The 25,954-nt window shown below is 41.1% G+C and overlaps 1 protein-coding gene across 21 annotated transcripts in view; it reads left to right on the plus strand.

Moving 5' to 3' along the window:
• LOC110533530 (neural cell adhesion molecule 1) overlaps positions 1-25,654 on the plus strand; it is a 322,515-nt gene extending 296,861 nt beyond the window's left edge. For 9 of the 21 annotated variants that reach the window (XM_090186182.1, XM_090186183.1, XM_021617840.3 and 6 more), the window contains 4 exons: positions 11,824-12,031; positions 12,231-12,344; positions 12,893-13,450; positions 22,138-25,654. In XM_090186182.1, the coding sequence (XP_090042308.1) occupies positions 11,824-12,031; positions 12,231-12,344; positions 12,893-13,450; positions 22,138-22,267 (1,010 nt within the window). In that variant the 3' untranslated portion in view covers positions 22,268-25,654. Of the gene's footprint in view, positions 1-2,997; positions 4,394-11,823; positions 12,032-12,230; positions 12,345-12,892; positions 13,451-22,137 lie in introns of those variants that run through there. The other 12 variants (XM_021617844.3, XM_090186191.1, XM_090186193.1 and 9 more) reach the window with 2 other exon arrangements.
• Positions 25,655-25,954: the final 300 nt, after the last annotated feature.

Raw genomic sequence — 25,954 nt, forward strand, 5'->3', positions numbered from 1 at the left:
GCAGAATATTTTTGCCCACTGTGAGTCTTTGTTGCCGTAGGGTAGGGCTGTTCAATATGGGTCCTGGAAGGCCAAAACACTTCTGTTTTTCATCCTTTACATCTAATAAGGGACTGTTTTAGACCTAGGAGCACCAGAGTGGAATTAAGTACCAAGTAGAAACAAAAAATTGTGTTTCGGCCTCCAGGACCGGAAATTGAACAGCCCTGCTGTAGAGTGAGATTAGTCCTTTGGTCTCTGCAGGCCTATAACGTCTTGGCTGACACTGCTGCACAGGTTCAGTGAGCAATAATGTCAGGACAAATTGTATCTGTCAGGCCTAGAACATTCTCTTCAAGTCCATAGCGATGCCCCTGCCTCGGTGGTCACGGTCAGCTGATGCTCTGTTGACAGTGTTGTGGCCTGAGAGGTTTGCATTTTAACTTGGGTTGCCTCCCCACTGACCAAACCTGAGCTTGGAACCTGTCTCTTTCTATTTATCTCTTTCTCTTCATCTATATGTTTTTGTCTCTCTTACTTTTCCACCTCCCTTCTGTCTTTTTCTCTTTCTTATGCCTCTATTGGTAGCTCCCTCTATCTCTTTTGAGCTCTCTTTTTCCCCATCTTCCATGCTTCCTCTCTCTTGCAATTTATCCCATGCACATTCTCTCTCTCTGGCTTTTTTGATGTTTCAATGAAAGAGGATCAAAAGTCAGTGTCACTCTCCTCTATCTCTCTTTCTTTTTCTCTTTTTTTCTCTTTCTGTCTGTCTTTCTATTTCAACGCCAGGTTTAATGGGTCTCAGTTCAGGCTCACTGCTGTATTTACTGACCTGAATATGTGCCTTGGCTCTGTGGGGATGCAGCCTCCGTGGGGATGCAGCCTCCAGTCTTGCATGGGGACGCTTCAATAGGATTAATGTGTTAATGCTTTACTTGAGACCTAACAGGCATCTATCTGCCAGTGCATGGCACAGGGACCGGCTTTTTCACGCACTTTGTGGGAACCATCCATATACTGTAGCAGTGGGAGGTTTGGATCACTCATTATTCCACCAGAGCAGGTTCACGGACACCGTCCAAGTTCCCTTTTTATGTACTTCTTTATTACATTTTTTCATTAGAGTTATTTTGCCACTACATGGGTTGCAGTGCTAATGCCAGTGCCAGTTGTTTTTATGCGAAGCGTGTGGGTGTTTGAGGATTAAAAAGGGGGGTATATTTTTAAGCTAAACATCTGCACTGACGTAAGGTCCACAGCTGTTATTGGTAAATGTGGCCAAAAACAGCTGCTGTGTCATAAATCCAGACTCGCTCTGTGTTATATATTGGCTATGCAACTTATTAGCTAAATAAATATAAGTGAGTGCATATGATATGAAGTTTACTATTTTTTGTTGACTTTATCCTCTTCATACAGTTCCAGTCAAAAGTTTGAACACACCTACTCATTCAAGGATTTTTCTTTATTTTTTTGTCTTTTCTACATTGTAGAATAATAGTGAAGACATCAAAACTATTAAATAACACATATGGAATCATGTAGTAACCAACAAAATGTTAAGCAAATCAGAATTTATTTTGTATTTGAGATTTTTCAAACTAGTCACGCTTTGCAGTGATGACAGCTTTGCACACTCTCTAGAAAATTGAAAAAATAAAGAAAAACCCTTGGACCCTTGAAGGTGTATCCAAACTTTTGACTGGTACTGTCTGTATATATATATATATATATATATATATATATATATTCTAAAAAGTAAACTTCAATCGATGTTCCTCAGTGCAGGTCAAGTTAAAAACAAGGTAAGGTTGAATAAAGAAAATACTGACCCACTTGTTTTCACGTCTCCTGGAAGGATTGATATTTTGAGCGTGCTCAATACTGAGCGTTCAAGGGTCACTGGAGTCCTAAATTGACCAATCCAAATCTCCCTGGCTAAGGTTGACATGGAGTAAAGCTATTCAAAAGCAATTCACTTTTGCAGTTTTAGTAACATGAGATCACCCATTAATCCATTTCACCTGCCATTTGATATCGCCTTGACATTGTAACCAGTTTTTATTTTTGAATGTGTGTTTTGCTTGGGCAACTCTTCCGCATGGAGAATTCGATTTAATTACTCTCTCCTTGATGTGATCTCACATCCAGGGGCTTGCCCATTATTTAAATTAAACAAACAGTATGATCTGTACTGTAATTGTTGTGAGAACACACCTGTTGTTAATTAACCAGGGAGAATGTCCTATATGTGTTATTATAAACCGGGTAGTTTGGGTCCTGGATGCTGATTGGCTGAAAGCTGTGGTATATCTGACAATCTACCACGGGTATGACACAAAATTACTGTTCTAATTATCTTGGTAACCAGTTTATAATTGCAATAAGGCACTTTGGGAGTGTGTAGTATAAGCAATAAGGCCAGAAGGAGGTTGAGTATATGGCCAATATTATACCACGGCTAAGTGCTGTATCCAGGCAATCCGCGTTGTGTCGTGCTTCAGAACAGCCCTTTGCTGTGGTATATTGGCCATATACCCGACCTCCTCGGGCCATATTGCTGAAATATATGTGTCTCTGTCGATATTTCCCATCACGCAGCACCTTTAACTATTCTCTGACCTTTCACCTTTGCTTGCTGTGATACACTTCATTTGTTGTGCTACTAACATGCTATTGATTTTATTTTTTACTTTGATCCTCTAACTTGCTTGGATTTCCTTTTTTATTCCCTTGTTTAGTCTCAATGAACTTTTCGAACTTGCGTTTCTGTATTTCTGACCTATTTTCTATCTCTCTTTTTTCTCTCTCCCTTTTCCTATTTCTCTCCCACCTCCCCTTCTCTCCTTGTGCTGTCTTCATGTGTGGTCTTCGGCACCTCTGGACCTTTACGTTTGTCATACACTAAATTGTTGTTGTTTTTTTGGTGTAAACTTTTATTTTCCACGTTTTTACTGTGAATATCTGTGAACAATCTTTGTGTTTTGTGTGGTTCTGCCCGTGTTTTTGTGGTCTCAGCTACCCTTGGTTGCTTGTGTGTGAAATACACTCTGGCATCTCTCATCCTCTCCATGCTGACTGTGTTCTTGCTCTCATAAACTGGGTTTCGCTTAAGGAGAGAGGATAGCTTTGCCTTCAAATCTCGGCCAGACCCCTTTGTTTTTTATGCCTTTTGACCCTTGTGCAGACATATACACACACACACACACACACACACACACACACACACACACACACACACACACACACACACACACAAAAGACGAATAATCAAGATATCAGTTTTATGTTAAAGGGTTAAAATGGGGTGCTTGGTACTTATATCATTCTGAATGTTTTAGATTTTTTTTGTCATACATTTTTATTTTACATAAAGTAAAAATTATGGATTTGAATAAGGCAGCATTGAAAAAGTTATGTTATACCACACAATGGACATGAGTCATATTGGGACATTGTAGGGAAAAAAAACAGTGCTTACCTTGTGTATTTGGATAAAAGCTCCAATTGTCATTGTTCCCACTTTACATAACAGGGAAGGCAGATTTTTCAGAAGATTTTTGCATTGGTTAAGATAAGTCATGAAGATCATGCATCGGTTAAGATAAGTCATGAAGATCATGCATCGGTTAAGATAAGTCATGAAGATCATACATTGGTTAAGATAAGTCATGAAGATCATGACAAGTTTCTTACGTCTTCTCATTTCTTTTCATAGTCAAGGCTTGTTTTGAACGGGATGATTCAATGAAGAACAAGCTACTGCCTTGTCCGTTTGAAGGTCATTCAAATGATGTTTTGTGACAAAGTGTACATAATATTTTCAAAAGATCTTCAGAACAAAATATAGGCTGTTCTTTTTGTTCTTTCTTTTGTTCTCTTTTTACCTGAAAACAGAAAATGCTCAAAATTAATGCTACAGCTGTTTACAACTAAAATCTGTCAGTCATTTTCAATAATGTGAAATTATTATATTCTATGACACATTTTTGTAGGTACATACCAGTGTGTTTCCATGCTGTAATCATTGTAGGTTTTAAGAAGAAATTATAAAATAGTGTGTTATGACTTTTTTTGAAAAAATAACAGCTAGAGCTCGAGACTTGCATACTGAAATGCAAGAGTGTGACACAGTGCTGACTTCTGTTGACTGTTCATCCTCAGAAATGCTAAGTTTGTTTTAGCCCATATCTTGTGCTCGTCTGATACTTGAACAAAGTGTCATATATCATGGGGTTGTAAACCAAGGTTAGGACTGTCCCTAAAGTCTGACTGCACTGAAAACACCCTGCCATGGGAAAGAGAGATCAATGTCCTTTGTTCAAAACTCAGATGAGCATTTTTTAATTGACTCTGAAGGTAATAAAGTGATGCGCCTGGAGTTTGGCTCCTGGGTTCGCATGTGCCAATCCCATTGTTTGGTTCTTCTTTCATACAAGCAAGTGCTACTCCTTAAAGACGCCCGCCAAGTTTTCATAGGCGACAGCAGGTTGAGTTGAAACTTGTCACTTTTATGATATCAAGTAGGGAGAGTAATCTGTCTAGAGATAAGGAGCACACTATTGTGGATCGTTTTGAACCTGTGTGGGTACCCATATGTTCACTTTTTGAATCCATGCAATACCTTAACCGTACTGTACTACTATGCAAAGTCATACCCAGAGGGCAAAACAGGTTGCAATGATGTCAGGCCGTCGTCTTTAGTGCCCTACATAGTCAGGTTGCATAATGATTGTAAAATTACAAATGACCAGATAACCTGGTTGTAATCTAGTTATCTGACCAGATAACAAAGTATTATGTATTTCCCAGGCATATTGATGCCATGAAAAAGACAGCAAAACCTGGTTCTATTTGACCAGATAACCAGTTTACAATCAGAGAACGACAACATTATGACATCCCATGCCAAATGTTGCCCGCTGGTTAGGACACTAATGCTTCATAGTGTAATGACTAATCTCTTACCTTGGAGACTTTTTATTAATGGTGTTATTGACTCTCCTACTTCCTGTATTCTGTTTGGTATCAGCAGGATGATCTGAGAAATGTGCGGCAAACACCTGAATGTCTGTTACAAATATTTGATGCTCTGTGCTGACATTGCATGTCTCTGTGTTTCTCAGTTTCCAAGAAAGCTTTGTGAGCCGACCCCATCTGTGTTAAAATGTGTGATGTGATTTATCGCACTTTTTAAGATGTAGACGGAACAGCGGGAAAACAAGCATCATGACTCTGCCCTGCAGGTGAATGTTTAGTCTCTCTCCTGCTCTTAGCAATGGCAGTAAATAAAGAGTTGCCTGTCAGAGCTACTGCCGCCACAGAGGGAGACTCAACTTAATAGACTTTCGGAGAATATGGCCAATTAGTGTGAGAGGAAATGACAATTGGCCGCTCAGCTGTACTCAGCGCCTCTACCTCTCTTCAGAGGTCTTATGCCTCTAAAAGGCCAGCATCCCGGAGTCACCTTATCACTGTTGATGTTGAGACTGGTGTTTTGCGGGTACTATTTAATGAAGCTGCCAGTTGAGGACTTGCGAGGCATCTGTTTCTCAAACTAGACACTCTAATGTACTTGTCCTCTTGCTCAGTTGTGCACTGGGGCCTCCCACTCCTCTTTCTATCCTGGTTAGAGCCAGTTTGTTCTGTGAAGAGAATAGTACACAGTGTTGTACGAGATTTTCAGTTTCTTGGCAATTTCTCGCATGGAATAGCCTTTATTAGTCTAAAGAAGGCCAGTTTTATTGCTTCTTTAATCACACAACAGTTTTCAGCTGTGCGAACATAATTGCAAAAGGGTTTTCTAATGATCAATTAGCCTTTTAAAATGATCAACTTTGATTAGCTAACACAATGTGTAATTGGAACACAGGAGTGATGGTTGCTGATATTGGGCCTCTGTACGCCTATGTAGATATTTCATTAAAAATCCGACCTTTCCAGCATTAACAATGTCTACACTGTATTTCTGATCAATTTGATGGTATTTTAATGGACAAAAAAAATACAAATGTGATTTTCTTTCAGAAACATGGACATTTCTAAGTGACCCCAAACTGTTGAATGGTAGTGTATGTTTCGCCCCCTGTGGCTGAATCTAGTTAATGATCCCTGGTATACACTATGTGAGGCCACTGGGCTTTCATTTCTCGAAGCGTTTTTACTTGGCTGGGAGGATGTTATATACTGTGAATATAAATACTGATTGAATGATTGTCATGGTGGTGCTGTTTATACTAGGCTAAAACCCGGTAAAGCGATTTGCCAGGACTTTCTTTGAGTTGTTCCCTAGCACTGCTGCAGTCGCTGAAAAGTATGTTCCTATCAGCTCCCTGGTGCATGGTATTAATAAATGAGCTGCCCTCCAATACATTAGCTGTAGCCATATGAGGGGTATATTGAGGTTTATATCAACAACGGAATCATTAAAGCCATTCCAGCAGAGGCAGAAAGCACACATCTCAACTCTCAGTTGCACTATACTCTGTGCTAGACTTATAGAAATTTATGCCATGGGTATCCATTTTGACTCAAATCTGGTGACTCACTCAGGTAATGACATTTACGACCATTTCCGATGTTTTCCCTGATGAGATTTTTATATTATTTGAACATACCATTTGCAAGGTATTGGAATATACAATACAGTACTGCACTGCATGGTGCTAAATCTTTGTCAACTATTGCCTGTATAATTTTTTTTTACTACTGTCATATCATCCCTCTTTATGCGTAATGTAGACTGGTGGAATTACAATATGCAGTCAACAACATGATTTCAAAGAAGAGCAATCAGTGACAGTGACAGATACAGTAAGCTCTAGTCTGACTAGACGCTACAAGTCTACAAATACATAAATGAAAGTGTGTGTCTGAATTTGTGTTTCTGCCACACAAAGTATCCTCCCTTTCAAGTTACCAGTGTCGAGTGGATTTGCATAAATGTACACAAATCAAATCATCAAATGTTATTTGTCACATGCGTCGAATACAAGTACTGTTAAATGCTTACTTACAAGCCCTTAAACTTCTTAGGGCTGCAATCCCGTTAACGGGATCGATATGACAACAGCCAGTGAAAGTGCAGGGCGCGAAATTCAAAACTACAGAAATCTCATAATTAAAATTCCTCAAACATACATGTATTTTATACCGTTTTAAAGGTAATATTGTTGTTAATCTCACCACAGTGTCCGATTTCAAATAGGCTTTACAGCGAAGGCACCACAAACGATTATGTTAGGTCACCACCAACTCACAGAAAAATTCCAGCCAAAGAGAGGAGTCACAAAACGCACAAATAGAGATAAGGTTAATCACTAACCTTTGATGATCTTCATTAGATGACACTCATAGGACTTCATGTTACACAGTACATGTATGTTTTGTTTGATAAAATTCATATTTATATAAAAAAAATCTCAGTTTACATTGCCGCGTTACGTTCACTAGTTCCAAAAACATCCGGTGATATTGCAGAGAGCCACATCATTTTACAGAAATTCTCATTATAAATGTCGATAAAATACAACTGTTAGACATGGAAATATAGATATACCTCTTCTTAATGCAACCGCTGTGTCAGATTTCAAAAAAACTTTACGGAAAAAGAAAACCATGCAATAATCTGAGACGGCGCTCAGAAAATAAATAAAATTATCTGCCATGTTGGAGTCAACAGAAATCAGAAATCACATTATAAATATTCCCTTACCTTCGATCTTCATCAGAATGCACTCCCAGGAATCCTAGTTCCACAATAAATGCTTGATTTGTTTGATATTGTCCATTATTTATGTCCAAGTAGATACTTTTGTTAGCGCGTTTAGTACACAAATCCAAACGCCCGTGCAGGTCCAGCCGAACGTCGGACAAAACTTCAAAAAGTTATATTACAGGTTGAAGAAACTTGTCAAACTAAGTATAGAATCAATCTTTAGGATGTTGTTATCATAAATCTTCAATAAAGTTCCAACCGGAGAACTCTAATGTCTGTAGAGAAGCCATGGAACACAGGTCACTATCATGTGAAATGCGTGTGACCAGGACCTGGCTCTCTGCCAGACCACTGACTCAAAGAGCTCCCATCCAGCTTCACAACACAGTAGAAGCCTCATTCAAGTTTATAATGACGGTTGACATCTAGTGGAAGCCCTAGGAAGTGCAACTTTATCCATATCCCACTGTGTATTCAATGGGGGCTGGGTTGAAAATCGACCAACCTCAGATTTCCCACTTCCTGTTTGGATTTCTTCTCAGGTTTTTGCCTGTTATACTCACAGACATCATTCAAACAGTTTTAGAAACTTCAGAGTGTTTTCTATCCAATACTAATAATAATATGCATATATTAGCAACTGGGACTGAGGAGCAGGCCGTTTACTCTGGGCACCTCTGTGTACCTTTCATCCAAGCTACTCAATACTGCCCCTGCAGCCATAAGAAGTTAAACAACAATGTATTTTTAAGAAAAATAAGAGTGAAGAAAATACTGACTAAATACATTTTAAAAAGTAGCAAAATAAGGAGGGTATATACAGTACATGGGGTAACGGTACCGAGTAAATGTGCGGGGGTATAGGTTAGTCGAGGTAATTGAGGTAATATGTACAGTACATGTGGGTAGGGGTAAAGTGACTGCATAGATAATAAAGAGCGAGTAGTAGTAGCGTAAAAATAAATTCTAATAAAAAAAATGGGGGTCAATGCAAATAGTCCGGGTAGCTATTTGGCTTGGGGCCAAGACTGCTTTTTGGACCTAGACGCTCCGGTACCGCTTTCCATGCGGTAGCAGAGAGAACAGTCTATGACTAGGATGGCTGGAGTCTTTGACAATTTTTAGGGCCTTCCTCTGACACCACCAGGCATAGAGGAAGCTTGGCCCCAGCGATGTACTGGGCCGTACGCACTACCCTCTGTAGCGCCTTGCGGTCCTTTCTATGCAGCCAAGTCTCAATTAGTCTCCTTAAACATATTTTATTGATCCTGGAGCACAAACATTGCCTACTGTTTGCCAAAATCACTTTGTGTATTACAGTAAGATAAGACCCAGGCATCCTGGTAATTTGAAAGGAATGCTCTCAATTTATTTCTATGGGAATGAGCACTTTGCTTGAATTTTTTAATAAAGGGTGCAATATGAAGAAATCGCTCTGTGATTTCCTGGTTGCTAAAGTTCGAATAGTTTGCCTAATTTTTGTTTATCTGTCAAAGTAAGCAATATATAGTGTCCCATCTAAATCGCTGTGACATATCTTTTTAAAAAACAACAATTTAGCATTTTCAGGTGTTTTAAGCTGGTGTACAAAACCAAAAGTAAATGAAGCGAAAACCAAACTTAAGAAGAGGAAGCATAGAAACAGCCCACATAAAACACATCTACCGCTTCTTAGTCTTGCTTTCAATGAGAATGACATATCTATAACACACATTTCTTCTTTTTGTACACCTTTTTCTCCCCAATTTCATGGTATCCAATTGTTTAGTAGCTACTATCTTGTCTCATCGCTACAACTCCCGTACGGGCTCGGGAGAGACGAAGGTTGAAAGTCATGCATCCTCCGATACACATCCCAACCAAGCCGCACTGCTTCTTAACACAGCGCGCATCCAACCCGGAAGCCAGCCGCACCAATGTGTCAGAGGAAACACCGTGCACCTGGCAACCTTGGCGTGCACTGCGCCCGGCCCGCCACAGGAGTCGCTGGTGCGCGATGAGACAAGGATATCCCTACCGGCCAAGCCCTCCCTAACCCGGACGACGCTAAGCCAATTGTGCGTCACCCCACGGACCTCCCGGTCGCGGCAGCGCCCCCCGGGAGGCCTATAACACACATTTCTATCGGGTCACCCAAAAAATAACAAATTGCAGCTTTAAAGTCTCTTCCCGTGCATTTCATTGAACTCAGAAAGGGAACCATGTCAATTAAATTGCATGATAGGTTCATATGACTCAACTACATTGGACCAGGTCTCTCTTGTAAAAGAGATGTTATCTCAATGAGAAAACTTGAATTGAGTTCAACTACTCCGCTAGCCAGCACCTCGCCTAAATAGGTGTGCGTTTCTTTTTCTTCTAGATCTCAATGAGAAAAACCTGAAGAAAAATAGTTTTTTTTAAAATTATAATAAAAAATTCAAAAAAAATGCCTACCCTGGAGCTTTCCCTGTTTTGATTATGTTTTTCCAGTAAATCATAGAACTATTCAGTACCGGTTCATTTTATTGCATTGATTCTACTGTGAATACTGTGTGGTGTATTAGTCTGACATTTGGACAACCTGACATTCTCAATATGACAAGAGCAAAGAGTAAGTCCCAATCAAGGATTGCCTGCGTTTTGCTTTCATTCAGAATACAAATTGTCTCATATTTGACCCCTAACAAAGCTAACAAAGATTGGAGTTAAAACTTTGATCCGGCATCAGAATTCTAGCTAACCTGTTTGTCATATGTAGAGCATTATGTGTCAAATCAAGCATACTCCAAATGCTCCTGTTTGTATTGAACTAACAGGAGTTTTAGATTATTCTGTCAGAGCAAATCTCTGATCACTTTGTGTGTCGGTTTACTGAATGCAAATTAGGTGCAAATGATTTCAAAATTTGATTGTGTGAGATTGATTTGACACAAAGCATCGTAATACATTTTGTGTGAAACATTCATCTGTTTAACAGTTTTGTGGTTGGGTTACTAGCTCGCATTAACTCATGTTCATGATAATGTATGGTGTGTGTGTGTTCATGTAGAACAATGTATGTGGAAGGCAGAGTATTAACAGTGTGGATGCATGCTCAACCATTGTAGTGGAGCAATGCATATTATAGATCCTTATTCATATTAATATTGTAGTATTTTACATAGTCCTGAATATAACCTTGTTCATTTTCTGGTAAGTACTGTAGCTCGTGTATGATTACTTTATGAAAACACAATGCATTGCCCTAATGATTGGCTTTATTTCCGCATTGTTGTTTCTGTGTGCATTTGTTTGTGTGCAGTATTCATCTATGTAAAAGAGATTGAAACGTATTTGCACAATGTTTGATTTGACTGTCTTTCCACTGCTTTTTGCTGTCAACAATAGTGAGAGTGGGTAAGCGAAATACACATAATGGGTCATATAGGCATATGACCCTTACAGGCAGTGATGATATGAAAACAAGCATATTTATTTAACATTGCCGTATCTTATTTTGGATTTTCCAATGGTTGACCTGTTTATGAACTCAACTTTATGATTTTTGATTGACGCACCATTAGATTGCTTCATGTTATAATGATTAGATTAGTATAGCATGTCGTGATTGGCATGTCTGGTGTGTTGTCTTAATATGGGTAATATATGTATCAGCTCACCACTAATATAGTATCGTACATGGCTGATACATGCAATGGTGTGTCTAACATATTAACTTAGATAGTAACTGACAGTTGTTAATTGGTTGAATGCAACTAATGAAATGCTGTGTGATTTCCCTAGGCCCAAGATTGTGGTGTTTGATAATCAGACCATCAACCTATTTTTAATCATAACAGATTAAATCAAGTGCCGAAATTAGTTGTGTCACTCTGATGTTTTTGGAGTAGAATATGTAATGATTTGGCCCAGAGCCTACTAAAAGAACAACAACACACTTGAGGCCTGGAGGGAAGCAGTCTGACATTCTGAAGTTATGGATGAAAGGTTGGAGATAAAATCTATATTTTCCTCGCTCTCTGTAACTTTCTCTTTAACTCCCTCTCTTCCCGTATTTTCTCCCTCCCTCTAACTTTCTCTCCACTCTCTCTGTCTTCCTTATTCTGTCTCTCTTCTCTCTCTTCCTTCTCTTTCCTTCATTCCAGACACCATGACTAGCGGCTCAGGCCTGGGCACGGGGGCCATCGTGGGGATCCTCATCGTGGTCTTTGTGCTGCTGCTGGTGGGTGTTGACGTGACCTGCTACTTCCTCAACAAGTGTGGCTTCCTCATGTGCATTGCCGTTAATTTTTGCGGCAAGTCTGGACCTGGAGCAAAGAACAAGGACATCGAGGAGGGAAAAGCGGCATTCATGTGAGTCTCTCTTCTTCTCTGCTCCCTGGCCCCCTTGCTTTTCTCTCTGAAATGCTGTATGCACTTTGAGCAGTAGCTACTCCCAGACACTAGACCACAGTTTGGCAGTGCAGAATTGCAGTGTTTTTAACCAAAACGACTCACTACAGTATAGTTGTACTGCACCAGCATTTATTCAAAACTATTTTTCCCCTTACAGAAAGGACGAGTCAAAGGAGCCCATCGTGGAGGTGAGGACAGAGGACCGCACCCCTAACCATGAAGGGGGTGGACCCACAGAGCCCAATGAGACCACCCCTCTTACCGATCCCGAGTGAGTACTCCAGCACTGGCTGTAGGTAGACCCCCTGCACTAGGGTTGCCTTAGGCTGGAAAACCCATACTAATCATGTGATATGTCTATGTAGGAGATATACTTCTTAATCCATGACAGCAGTTGAGCATTTTGATCATGTGTTTGCTGACATATTGGCTAAACTAATTGATAAAAGAATGTGAGAATGGAATATCAACACCAAATACTGAAGATGTGCTCTGATGTTTGTTGTTTACGCTAATGGTAACAAACATAGCTAGTTGTTGTGTGTACCAGCCTTAAACACTTAATAACCTAGACCCTAAACTGATTTTGGTTTAATTTGCTTTAGTTTGCTTAAGATAGTGTTTGTGTCTATCCCTCACTGCACTTTAACGTTTTGAATCTCTAGTTCTTTGCTTTATCACTGCATGTAGCACTCACTTTGGATGTGTGTTTGTGCCTTGGTCTCCCCTCCCTACCCGTCCCTGCTCTCTCTCTCTCCTCTCTCACCCTCTCGCTGCTCGATGGCTCGTCTCTTTCCTGCTCTCCTCCTCTACTCACAGGCCCACTGCTGACACTACTGCCACCGTGGTGGACTTGCTCCCCTCTATCGCCACTAATTCTGACCCCGTCACTGAGAGCTTTAGCACACCCCAGAATAGCCCAGCTAGCGAGACTACCACCCTCACTTCCAGCACAGCTGCCCCAACCCTTGCCCCGACCGAGGCCAAAACTTTCCCTAATAGCACCCCTGCCCCCATCATCCAGTCCAGCACGCCCAAAGCTAGCGCTCCTGCCGCTCAGTTTGCCGCACAATCTGACGTGGCTCCCCTCGTCGACCTAAGCGAGGCTCCAAAAGCCACGCCCTTGTCCGACCCTAAGCCCGCCACCCCCGCAACCTCTTCCGTAGAGCCAGCCAAGGCCACCTCTAACCTCCCCTCTGCCAAAGCCGATGCCGCTCCACAGAGCCAGCCCGAACCCGTCCAAAGCACCCCTGCCAGCGACAGTCAGAATAAGGACTTACAGATAGACTGCCTGGCCAAGGATGTGTTTGATACACTGGGCAAAAGCTCAGAGGCCCCAGCAGACTCCACTGCTGCTCCCGCACCGACCAAAGACGAGTATGACCTCCTCCCTTCCTCAGAGTCTGTTTTACTGTGTGTATGTTTTCGCTCACCCACCTCCACCACCACCACCTACTGTATCCCTCTGTCTGTTCTCATAGTTTTGGGCAACCTCCCTTTGTTACACTCTTTCTATCAATCACTATACTACAACTGCAGCCATTCAATCAGCTACATCGCCACGGATGACACCTAACGCTTTAACAAAGCGCGAGATTCGCGACCCTGATCAGCAGACGAACCCTGCTGTACTCTCTGGACATCCTAAAGGCCTTCGGCCTAGAATGTAAAGCCGGGCGACCGGCGGAGACTGAAAGGGAGAAAGAGGGCGACGAAAAGGAGTGAGCAGGGCAGGAGATAGGCAGCAAAGGAAACAGGCAAGTCAGATCCGTAACCCATGGGATAAGGATTGGCTCTGCCTCAGGTCGGAAGGTAGGCGGCTGATGCGCAGCCCAAAAACGTAGAAATGTCAAAGCTCGCTGGGTTTGGCGCATCAGGGTATCAAAGTGAAGAGATCCGACCGGCGGAACTCCTGTAGTGGCCCGTGCTCCTCATGCGTAGCATGTAAAAATCGAGGTTGCGCAGGTTACGGCGAGAGCAACTATGACTCACTTACGGTAGCCAAATGCCTCGTCATCTAATTAGTGACGCGCATGAATGGATGAACAAGATTCCCACTGTCCCTACCTACTATCTAGCGAAACATAGAAACAAAATACATTTTTTTCTCAATCATTTTGTGTTGTTTTGTGTCTTTTGTTTTTTTATTTTACATATCATGTCATGATAAATGCCATATCAGAAGTTTTACCAAATCTGATAGATACGACAGAATTATGGCCTGAATGTTACTGCCACAATCATCTTCTGCCTTTGTTATCTCCTGAAAATAATCCTTCTTCGTAACAACAATAAAAAGCCATTATGATCATCGGCAGTATGAAAGGGCTTTGTTCTACGTTTCAGTCTTATCTCAGACAAACCCCTAGGATGATGAGGCAAACTCTGGGGAGAGATATTCCAGGAGCTTGCTCTTGTCCCACGCTTTTCACCCAGAACACCCCAAACAAAAAACAAAACATCACTGATGGATTATCAGGACTTAACGTTCATTACAATGAGGCTGTCGTCAACGTATCAGGACTTAACGTTCATTACAATGAGGCTGTCATCAACGGAGCATCGGTGTGATGAAGCAGGACTCATCAACGGATAGATTTGTCTTCATAAGTCTGGTGGGTCTGAGGCACCTCCTTCCCCGTCTCCACGGTGATTTGTCTTCCACACAACAACCAACCAGTCTTGTCAGGCGTCTTGAAGGCTCACTACATTCCTGGACTTGTCCACTGAGGACCCCTTCTTCCACTTCCCGGGGTAGAATAGTCTCCTCCCCAGGCTGTGCTATATAAGGCTGTGCGGCACCTATCCGCTGTATGTGACAATAAATAAAACTAAAATAAATAAACAATTAATTATACTGATCCCTCTGTTCATTCAAAGGACTAGTGTTAACAAGGCTGGCATGGTGTCCGTGGACAGTTGTTAGATGGTTTTGATTTGACTGAGACTTGTTTGAAAGAAAGCCTTGACGGCTGGGTTTGAAGGCCACCCCTTAGAGGTTGTACTTTGAGATCCTAGGATCATCAATGTATGAAAGCCCTTTGAGCTCTTGTGGGTAAATTATTTCCCCATTTGGTTCCTCTCAGCCAAAACACAGGCAGTAAGTTAATCTGCATTCTGTCCGTGGTGGTCATGTGTTAGGAATTAGTGAACTACAGGTTGTTCAACTAGTAATTTAACTACGTTTTGCAGTAGCTTGATGGTACAATAGTTGAACTCAATTCAAATCTAGGTAGTGTTGTGCCAATTTGGACAGTAGCTAATAACTTTTTTTTGCCATGTAGTGGTGTAGCTAAATACTGGAACTACACAATACTTTTAATTTAAAAAATAATAAATATGGTTGAAGTAGGCAATCATTTCCTTTCTTTTTCGGCATCAGACCTGCTTAATTCTCACTTGAAACATTGTTTTTAAGTTTAATAGGCTAAATTACACATTCTGTTCACATGGTCCCAATGTGATTTGTTGTTGCAATTTGTAGTCTGACATTTCAGATGTACACTGCATTCGGAAAGTATTCACACCCAGTTTACACATTTTGTTACGTTACAGCCTTATTCTAAAATGTATTAAATTAATGTTTTTCCTCATAAATACCCCATAATGAGAAAGCGAAAAACGTTTTTTTTTTTATGTTAAAAAAAATATTTAAAAAAATACCTTATTTAAATAAGTATTCAGACCCTTTGCTATGAGACATGAAATCTAGGTCAGGTGCATTCTGTTTCCCAAGATCATCCTTAAAATGTTTCTACAATTTCATTGGAGTCCACCTGTGGTAAATTCAATTAATTGGACATGATTTGGAAAGGCACACACGTCTATATAAGGTCCCACAGTTGACAGTGCATGTCAGAGCAAAAACCAAGCAATGAGGTCGAAGGAATTGTCCATAGAGCTCCGAGACAGGATTGTGTCAGTTCTGGGGAAGGGTACCAAAAAATGTAGACAGCATTGAAGGTCCCCAAGAACAGAGTGGCTTCCGCCATTCTTAAATGGAAAAAGTTTGGAACCACCAAGACTCCCTAGAGCTGGCCACCTGGCAAAGCTGAGCAATCGGGGGAGAAGGGCCTTGGTCAGGGAGGTGACCAAGAACCTGATGGTCACTCTGACAGAGCTCCAGAGTTCCTCTGTGGAGATGGGAGAACCTTCCAGAAGGACAACCATCTCTGCAGCACTCCACCAATCAGGCCTTTATGGTAGAGTGGCCATACAGTGCCTTCAGAAAGTATTCACACCGCTTGACTATTTCCACATTTTGTTGTTTTACAGCCTGAATTTAAAATGGATACAATTTAGATTGTTTTGTCACTGGCCAACACGCAATACCCCATAATGTCAAAGTGGAATTTTGTTTTCAAATTATTACAAATTAATAAAAAAATGAAAAGCTGAAATGTCTTGAGTTAATAAGTATTCAACCCATTTGTTATAGCAAGCCTAAATAAGTTCAGGAGTAAACATTTTGCTTAACAATTCACATTATACGTTTCATGGATTCTGTGTGCAATAGTCTTTAACATGATTTTTGAATGACTGCCTCATCTCTGTACCCCACACATACAATGATCTGTAGTTGAGCAGTGAATTTCAAACAGATTTCAACCACAAATATCAGGGAGGTTTTCCAATGCCTCGTGAAGAAGGGCAACTATTCGCAGATGGGTACATTTTTAAAAAGCAGACTTTGAATATCCCATTGAGCATGGTGAATTAATTAATTAAACTTTGGATGGTGTATCAATACACCCAGTCATTACAAAAGTACAGGTGTCCTTCCTAGCTCAGTTATCGGAGAGGAAGGAAACAACTCAGGGATTTCACCATGAGGCCAATGGTGAATTAAAGCAGAGTTTAATGGCTGTGATAAGAGAAAACAACTCAGGATGGATCAACAACATTATAATTATTCCACAATTACTAACCTAATTGACAAATTGAACAGAAGGAAGCCTGTAAAATATTTTTTTTAAATCCAAAACATGCATCCTGTTTGCAACAAGGCACTAAAGTAATAGTGAAAAAAATGTGGCAAAGCAATTACCTGTTTTGACCCGAATACTAAGTGTTAAGTTTGGGGCAAATCCAATACAACCCATTACTGAGTATCACTCTCCATATGTTTAAGCATAGTGGTGGCTGCATCATCTTATGGGTGTTGATGTAATTGTTAAGGACTTGGGAAGTTTTTCAGGATAAAAAATTAACAACATGGAGCTAAGCACAGGCAAAATCCCAGAGGAAAACCTGGTTCCCTCTGTTTTCCTCCGGACACTGGCAGATTAATTCAAATCTACACTGTAGTTGTTTACCAAGAAGTAAATGCTCCTGAGTGGCCGAGTAACAGTTTTGATTTAAATCTACTACACCTGAAAATGGTTGTCTAGCAATGATCAACAACCAACTTGAAGAAAATTTACCAAAATCCAATTGTGGAAAGGTCTTAGAGACTTACCCAGAAAGACACAGCTGTAATCACTGCAAAAGGTGCTTCTACAAAGTATTGACTCAGCGGTGTGAATACTTATGTTAATTAGATGATTCTGTGTTTCATTTTCAATAAATTTGCAAACATTTCTAAAGACATGTTTTCACTTAGTCATAATGGGTTATTGTGCCTAGATGGGTGAGAAACAAAATCAATTTAATCAATTTTGTTAATCAGGCTGCAGGCTGTAACTCAACAAAATGTGGAATAAGTCGAGGGGTATGAATACTTTCTGAAGGCACTGTATGATCATTTTTCACGATGGGCACTCTTAAAATAATTACAACAATCTTTTGATTCTTCCTGCCCCTTCTCTTTTTGGTGCTCAGGGGTTTGTTCATCCCCCTTCCTCACTTCGCTGCCTTTGAGTATTGGGGCTCCCTCTTCGTTGACTGCCGCTGTCAGCTCTGTGCACCGGGCACCATGGGAAGGATCCCTTTGCAATCTGGTTTTACCGGTACAGAAAGCAAACAGAGTCTCTCCACCCTCCCATCTCAGAACGGAGGACATTTTTTATTTTACCTAGGCGTAAGGAAACTGTAGGACTTTCGGATGGCTTGGCCACCCACTGCATGCGCGCATACACACATACACACACACAAACACACACACAGCTCTGCCCTCCAGCTGACATGTAGCTACACTGCAGCTGGCAGGTGTAACTGCACCTCTGCATCTGGGTGCTAAAACAAACCAGCAACTACTCTGTTTTCATCCATTATATCATCATATTGGACAGATAAAATCTATCTTCCCTGGCACCCAGTATTACCCAGACCAGGGTTCCCATAGCAACAGGAGCAGAGTTTTAAAAAAAAAAAAAAAAAAATTTGTTTGTCACATGCTCCAAATACAACTGTGAAATGCCCACTTGCAAGCCCTTAACCAACAATGTAGTTCAAGAAATAGAGTTAATAAAATATTGACAAAATAAACTAAAGTAACACAATAAATGTACATAACAATAACGAGGCTATATACAGGGGGTACCGGTACCGATTCAATGTGCGGGGGTACAGGTTAGTCGAGGTAATTTGTAAAGTGTCTATGCATAGATAATAAACAGCGTGTAGCAACAGTGTAAAAACAAGGGGGGGGGGTGTCAATGTAAATAGTCCGGGTGGTCATTTGATTAGTTGTTCAGCAGTCTTATGGCTTGGGGGTAGAAGCTGTTAAGGAGCCTTTTGGTCCTAGACTTGGCTCCCTGATACAGCTTGCGGTGCGGTAACAGAGAGAATAGTATATGTCTTGGGTGACTGCAGTCTTTGACAATTTTTGGGCCTTCCTCTGATATCGCTTAGTATATAGGTCCTGGATGTCAGAAAGCTTGGCCCCAGTGATGTACTGGGCCGTATACACTACCCTCTGTAGCGCCTTACGGTCAGATGCTCTCGATGGTGCAGCCGTAGAACTTTTTGAGGATCTGGGGATCCATGCCAAATCTTCTCATTCTCCTGAGGGGAAAAGGTGTTGTCGTGCCCTCTTCACAACTGTCTTGGTGTGTTTGGACCATGATAGTTTGTTGGTGATGTGGACACCAAGGAACTTGAAACTCTCGACCCGCTCTACTTCAGTCCCGTCGATGTTGATGGGGGCCTGACGGCGCTCCTTTTCCTGTAGTCCACGATCAGCTCTTTTGTCTTGCTCACATTGAGAGAGAGATTTTTGTCCTGGCACCACACTGCCAGGTCTCTGACCTCCCTATAGGCTGTCTCATTGTTGTGTTGTCAGCAAACGTAATGATGGTGTTGGAGTAGTGCTTGGCCACGCAATCGTGGGTGAACAGGGAGTACAGGAGGGGACTAAGCACACACCCCTGAAGGGACCCCCGTGTTAACGATCAGCATGGCAGATATGTTGTAGCCTACCCTTACCACTTGGGGGCGGCCCTTCAGGAAGTTCAGGATCCAGTTGCAGAGGGAGGTGTTTAGTCCCAGGGTCCTTAGCTAAGTGAATAGCTTTGTGGACACTATGGTGTTGAACGTTAAGCTATAGTCAATGAACAGCATTCTCACATAGGTGTTCCTTTTGTCCAGGTGGGAAACGGCAGTGTGGAATGCGATTGAGATTGTGTTTGTTTGGGCAGTGTGCGAATTGGTCGGGTGGTCTAGGGTTTCTGCCATGATGGTGTTGATGTCAGCCATGACCAGCCTTTCAAAGCACTTCATGGCTACCGACGTGAGAGCTACGGAGCGGTAATAATTTAGGCAGGTTACCTTTGCTTTCTTTGGCACAGGGACAATGGTGGTCTGCATGAAACATGTAGGTATTACAGACTTGGCCAGAGAGGTTGAAAATGTCTGTGAAGACACTTGCCAGTTGGTTCACCATTATTAATGAGACTTATGGTGTTGCATGTGGAATAAGGTGCCTCATTTTTCCCTTCCACTCTCCTGCTAGTCCAGACCAGCCTAGCCTAGTTTCCCCTGCCCTGGCCAAACCCAGGCTGGTCAGTTTTTCCTCCAGGCAATAACAACGCCACACTTTAATAGCCGTCCAGGCTGTTATCCTAATTAGCTACATTTACAGTATGCCACCATAGCAGGATTCATGGAGAAAAGCCTTTTAGGCTCCCAGTTTATCTGCATTGTCTAGCAGTTAATTAGGCCGACTTACCATTTGCTTGGGTGGTCCTGTCGTGACGGTATGCTGAGCTGTTTGTTTTTTTCCTACGGCAACTTTAGTTTTGTCACTGTTGATACCATTCCTGTTCTACTCTCTACTGCCAAAGTCAGCCAGTGCTGAGATAAATGACCCTGTGACTTTTTCCCCCGTCAGCCAACCTGGTAATTTTATCGCTACTCTGACAAATTCAACCGCAGGGCGATACAGCACCAGACCTCTGACAGACAAAGCCACCCCTGAGGTCACAAAATGTCCACCGCAATAGTCCTGTCCTTGTCAGGTAGAAGATAGCCTGCGGTTTTCCACTCTTTAACTGCAACCGGCAGAGTGCTTTGGCCCTGACACCGCCAAAGAGGAAAGTGCCTTTTCACGGATGCAACTGATGCCCGCTGAGCCACAAGGTGTTGGGTAGTGTTGTTGAATACACCCCCTGCATGGCCGGCCGGGCGGTCACCCACTGTGCCCAGCAGCTTCTGTCCTCCCAGAGAGGGTTATTGTGGACAAGGTAATGGAAGTCCTGATGCTGTCGTAATCAAACCCAAATCTCTGGGATCAGATACCTGGTGTGGAGTTTAGCTGACAGTAGGAGCCAGATCCCAGTGGACTCCAACAAAGCCCAGTCCACCAGGCGGATTCTGTAGATATTGTAGATGGTAAAGAATTAGCTTTTCCGCTTTGAGTCCGCCACAATGACCCACAATGCCTCTCTGTCGCTAACGGAGGAGACCGGAGAGACTCAGGTCTTTATCAGCAATCATTCACCCCACTTCCTTGTTTTCTCTGTCACTGTGCCCTTATATACAGGGGCTTTTCATTAAGGGGGTTCCCTTTGTAGTAGAATACATGGTTTCCTAGGTATAATACAATGCCATGGTAGGTGAAATTCTCCAACATGGTTCTTTGCCATACAGAAGATCAGTACCATACTACTCAGATAACCTGGGAGTCCTCAGGCTTAGTTACTACCAGAGAGAGACCCAGGTGACAAGTCCATCCTTACTATCTAGCCCATAGCCGTTATTCGTCACCTGAAGTATTTGAAGAATATCGTTGAACATAAAAGAGACAGTGGAAGAGGTTTGTGAAAAGCATAGGAAAACTGAGGCACACCGCACCAATTAAGACTCACTCCAAGTCACTTCAGGATTCTCAGCTCTACGGCTTGACCCATTTTGATCATTCATTAGCCGTTATGATTGGACTCACAGATACAGGATCGGAAGAGTCTTTTCCTTGGACAGTCAATCAATACAAACTAACCCCTGACTAATCATAGGGTGAAAGCAATTTGATGAGAAGTGCACTACCCTGCTCTGTCACATCTGATGGGATACAAGTTTGACTCAATTTCATTGAATTATCAAAGTACGATCTAAAGCCATTTGTGAAATTGCATGACTAGGCAAAAATGTCTGACCCTGTCAAAAAGCTATTGTACTTTACTGCACTTTTGGAGAGAATGAACTATAGTAATCAGTGCCATCATTTTGTTGCAGTCTTGAAGTGGATGTTTTGTAGTACAGTCAGTGACTTAATGTGGGAAGATTCCTCTCCATTCTCTGTTCTACCTATTCATCATTTGCTCCTCCTTCAATTCAGACCAACTGTATCTCCTCTCACAATTGTATTGATGTTCTGTTTGTGTGCCATTCCCTCATGTACCATATCTCTGCTCTGTCATTTCCCAAATCACCATGCATTCTCCCATGAAATGTCTGTGACATCCGTGTGGCTGTCTTTGATGTCAGGATAGGATAGCAGAGCATATCCTGTTATGTGTGAAACACGTTTGGTTCCAGGGGATACAAATTCCCAGAAAAAACTCAAGCAATTATTTTACCTATTTTTTGAAGACAAAAAGCAGCTTAGAACAGACAGTTGTGTGCTACAAGAGATTGTGTATTCATCCCTTAAATAATCTCTCTCTCCTCTGTGTGGTTTTCTCCAGCGGGAAAATCATGACAGAAGATAAAAGTATAGCGCCAGAGATGGAGACAGAGGTGAAGAAAGCCCCAACCGAGGTGAAGACCGTCCCCAATGAAGCTGCTCAGACAAACGGCAACGAGAGCAAAGCATGATCCCGACCGCGAGAAGGGAGGAGGGATCAGGGGAGGGTTCACGACAGTCCAGAGGAAAACGTCAAACACCACTCCATCAAATGACAAAAAGCTAAAAAAAAAAAAGGGTATCTTTCTTCAGTGTCTTCTATTAGTTTTCCAAACAAAATATGAGTTTGTTAGACATGTAGATTGGGAATAAGACCTCATGCACATGCCTTAGTGTTTCTTTCTTTCTTTATCTCTTATTCCTTTTGTAATTTTCTCTCTTTATTCACGGGAAGAAGGAAAATCCTTACCTCTAGTTCACTCTCCTTGTCCTCCTTTTGTATATAACATCAAAGTTACCAGTCTTTTAAATAGGACAGAAGCTAAATATCAGTTGGCATAGATAACCATGGGGGATTGTAGCTTTATTTCAGAACCATGCCTTTACGATGTGCACACATATAAATCCAACACCTTATCCACACACTATTTCCAGTTATGTTTTCACTTTGTTATGCAGTATTGCCATCAATATTTTCACTGCTAATGGATTATGAGTACGTTTTTAATGTTTGTCATGTTTAAATCATGTGCAAAGGTAACTGCCTTTTATTGTATCTTTATTTTTCATGTATCATTTTTGAGAGCTAGAGATTAGCATTAGCATATCTACTTTGCGGGAAAATATTTGTCCATATGTTCTTGTCTTTTTTTGTTTTCATTTCGTTCCTGAATGTTTACACTGTGTTAACTCTATCCTAAGATTGTGTAGACACAACAAAACAAAAGAAGACACCGCAGAAAGACAATGTTTCATTCCACAGAAATTACGCAATATATTGACTCTTAAGATTCAATTTTTTGGTTAATTTGCTTTGGTTTTAATTTGGCAAGAACACACATTTTCTCTCTCTCACACACATACCTGTATATCTTTGTCATTAAGTCTTCAATTAGAAGCGCTTTGGACCTGTTCCACACTCCAAGGGTTTCAGGGATCACCTTTAATCCCGAAAATGTTACAGGTCCCAAGGGCTCACAGAGAGTGACGGGCGTACAGAGTAGCACGGCCCACAATCTTGGCTTACGGGAGAATGATGTAATCAAAGGCCGGATATGAGTGGTAGCAGTTGAATGTACGAACAGAAGCCCTTAAAATAGCCTAGAAACAGTTCTGTTTATTCCCTTGTTTGATGGCTTTGTCCCATAAATTCAGATTACTGTGCTTGTTGCGAACAGCACTTCCGATTTAGTGATTGGGCCACATCTCAAAATGTAAGGGAAGAAAAAAAGTTGGTGTTGTGTTTTTAAGCATATTTTTAAGCATATAAACACATTTAGTGGCCAGATTGATTCATTTCTTATTTAAGCCATAGTACTCCAGTGTGGATTTGGGAAAATCAAAACAAATATTCAATCTGAACTTTTTGTACAGTGTTTCTCATACTTTAGACTGCAAGCTTGTGCACTGTGAATGCGTGAATATCCTAGTGTGAATACAATGTGTTCTTTGTCATAGAATAAAAAAATATGCATAGTTTGGTTATGAAAGGTATAGCTAATAGTACAGATGACAAAAAAGTTGGCAGCAACGAGCAAATAGACAATGACAAGATCAAAAAGACAATAAGGAGATGGTGCCTTCTGAAACATGTCAAAATGGCGGCATGTGTTCCATCCTGCTCAGTGTTTGCCTATTCCACCTCTAGGAGGCGACGGCGTAAGGTTTCACATCCTAATAGTTCTGTCCATCACCATGCCTTTTCTGAACGGTCCAAGGAAAACACAGGAAGAGTACTGACAATGTAACTGATTTGTAAAGTGTGAAAACAATACTAAACGGCTATGTCATTGAGTTATTGAATATGGAGGTGGTAGGTTGTGTCCACATTGTTTTCACATGGCTCCTCATTCACTATTTATCCATGTGACTAATGCAAAAAACAATTTCATCCCCAAGCAAACAAGGAAAAACACCATTCATTCCAATGATTAACTCATGATAACTACACCAAGAGTTAAGTTTCAAAACAAACACATAACCTTGGACATTATTAAATACGATCTCATTTGGCTCAAATTACTTGTAGTGCTCACGGTTTGTCCTCAAAACCGAGCATCCAGCAATGAAGGTCAAATGTGTTTTTTCTTGACCTGAAACAAGCATGCAATGTACTTTTATCTTGGATTTAGATGGATTTCATTGGTGTGGCAGAACTGAAAAGTTCCTGAAATAGGAATTGACGAAGGCTTTATCTGTTGTACATTGATCTTTTGAAGTGTATAAACTGTTGTCTGTTCCAAACTTTTAGTTTTCTTCAAAATAGACATCAAGTGCTTTTACTCCACAAGGTTATGTAATCTAAAGGGGTAGGTGTGTCAAAATGACACTGTTTCTGATTAAATGTGTATAAACCATACCTAACAATTATGTCATTTTAAAAAACATTATGGGTTTCTCTTGTCCCCAAAAAAGCAGGAGACTGCTGTGGCTTTTGACCTGTATTTTCAAATGCAATTCTAATGTGGGACCAATTTCTATATACGTTTACATGGAAATGTTCACCAGTGCACCGTGCCATGGAACTTATTTCAGGAAACAAGTCAGGGAACAAAAAATGCTATACATTTATTTTGTTGAAAATTCAGTAAGAAGGAAAAAACACTCTTTCTCTGACTTCCTCACTTCCTGAAAGTGACCACTTACCTGACACAGTTGGCTTGGTGAAAGTGAGGTGTCATCATATTGCTTTCACCTCACCAAACATGCCAGACTATTTCAAGGAATAGAGGAAGTATAAAAGTGTTTGAATGGAGACTAGGGCCATATTCAGTAAGAAAACACTGTGGAACATTGCAGATAGAAATGCCATTGCTAGCGCTGACGTGATTTCTTATGTGTAGGCCCTACGAGATAGAAATGTATGATGTAGAACAAAAATACCTGTGTCCTGCTGAACGCTGCCCAGCTATTCCAACAAGCTTTGAAGTCTCTTACTCCGATAGCCAAACAAAAGTCTGTAATGTTTCATTTTCAGTCAGATAGGGGCCTTGTCCCTCCAAACCAAGACCTTTCCCAGTAACTTCCATTTTCATTCCTACCCACCATTCCTTGCTTTTGGGGGCCTTCTCTCTTATATACAGATTTTTACTAAGTGAAGCATTGGTACCACCTCTCTTTCCACTGTCACTGGTGTAAATACTGAGTACTAACCGAAAAAAAAAACATTTTGACTTTACATTCTGTCAGAAATTGTGTTCAATAAAGTTAAAGAAAAAAATGATTGCGTAATTGACGTTTACTTAGCCACAACAATGACAAGAAGAAGCCCCTCGAAGAAAGTATTCTGAAGATGTTTTGTTGGAATTTTGTTGCTCATGACTTCAGTAATAGTGTCAATAAAAAATCTATATTTTATGGTAGTTTGTAGTGTACCGCTTGTTTGAAATTTGGATACGATGAATGAAGACACTTTGTTTACCAAAAAAATGTAATTAAATGTTCAGTGACTGCTCAAATTTGCTGGGATCCGTTGTTGTTCAGAGGGTTTACTCAGTCACTTTGTAGCTCAAAGACTGTAAGTAAACAACAATGGGCTTTAAGTACACTGCTACGCTCAAACCTGAGTAAATTATTGTCATTCATGATTAATTGTTAGAATATGCTGTAACCAATGACTGTATGGCTGTAGCACAGACAACCATACATTGCCCATACAA

Source organism: Oncorhynchus mykiss, chromosome 10 (genome assembly GCF_057628025.1).
Source record: "Oncorhynchus mykiss isolate SJ-2025 chromosome 10, ASM5762802v1, whole genome shotgun sequence".
In the NCBI taxonomy this organism is placed as follows: Eukaryota; Metazoa; Chordata; class Actinopteri; order Salmoniformes; family Salmonidae; genus Oncorhynchus; species Oncorhynchus mykiss.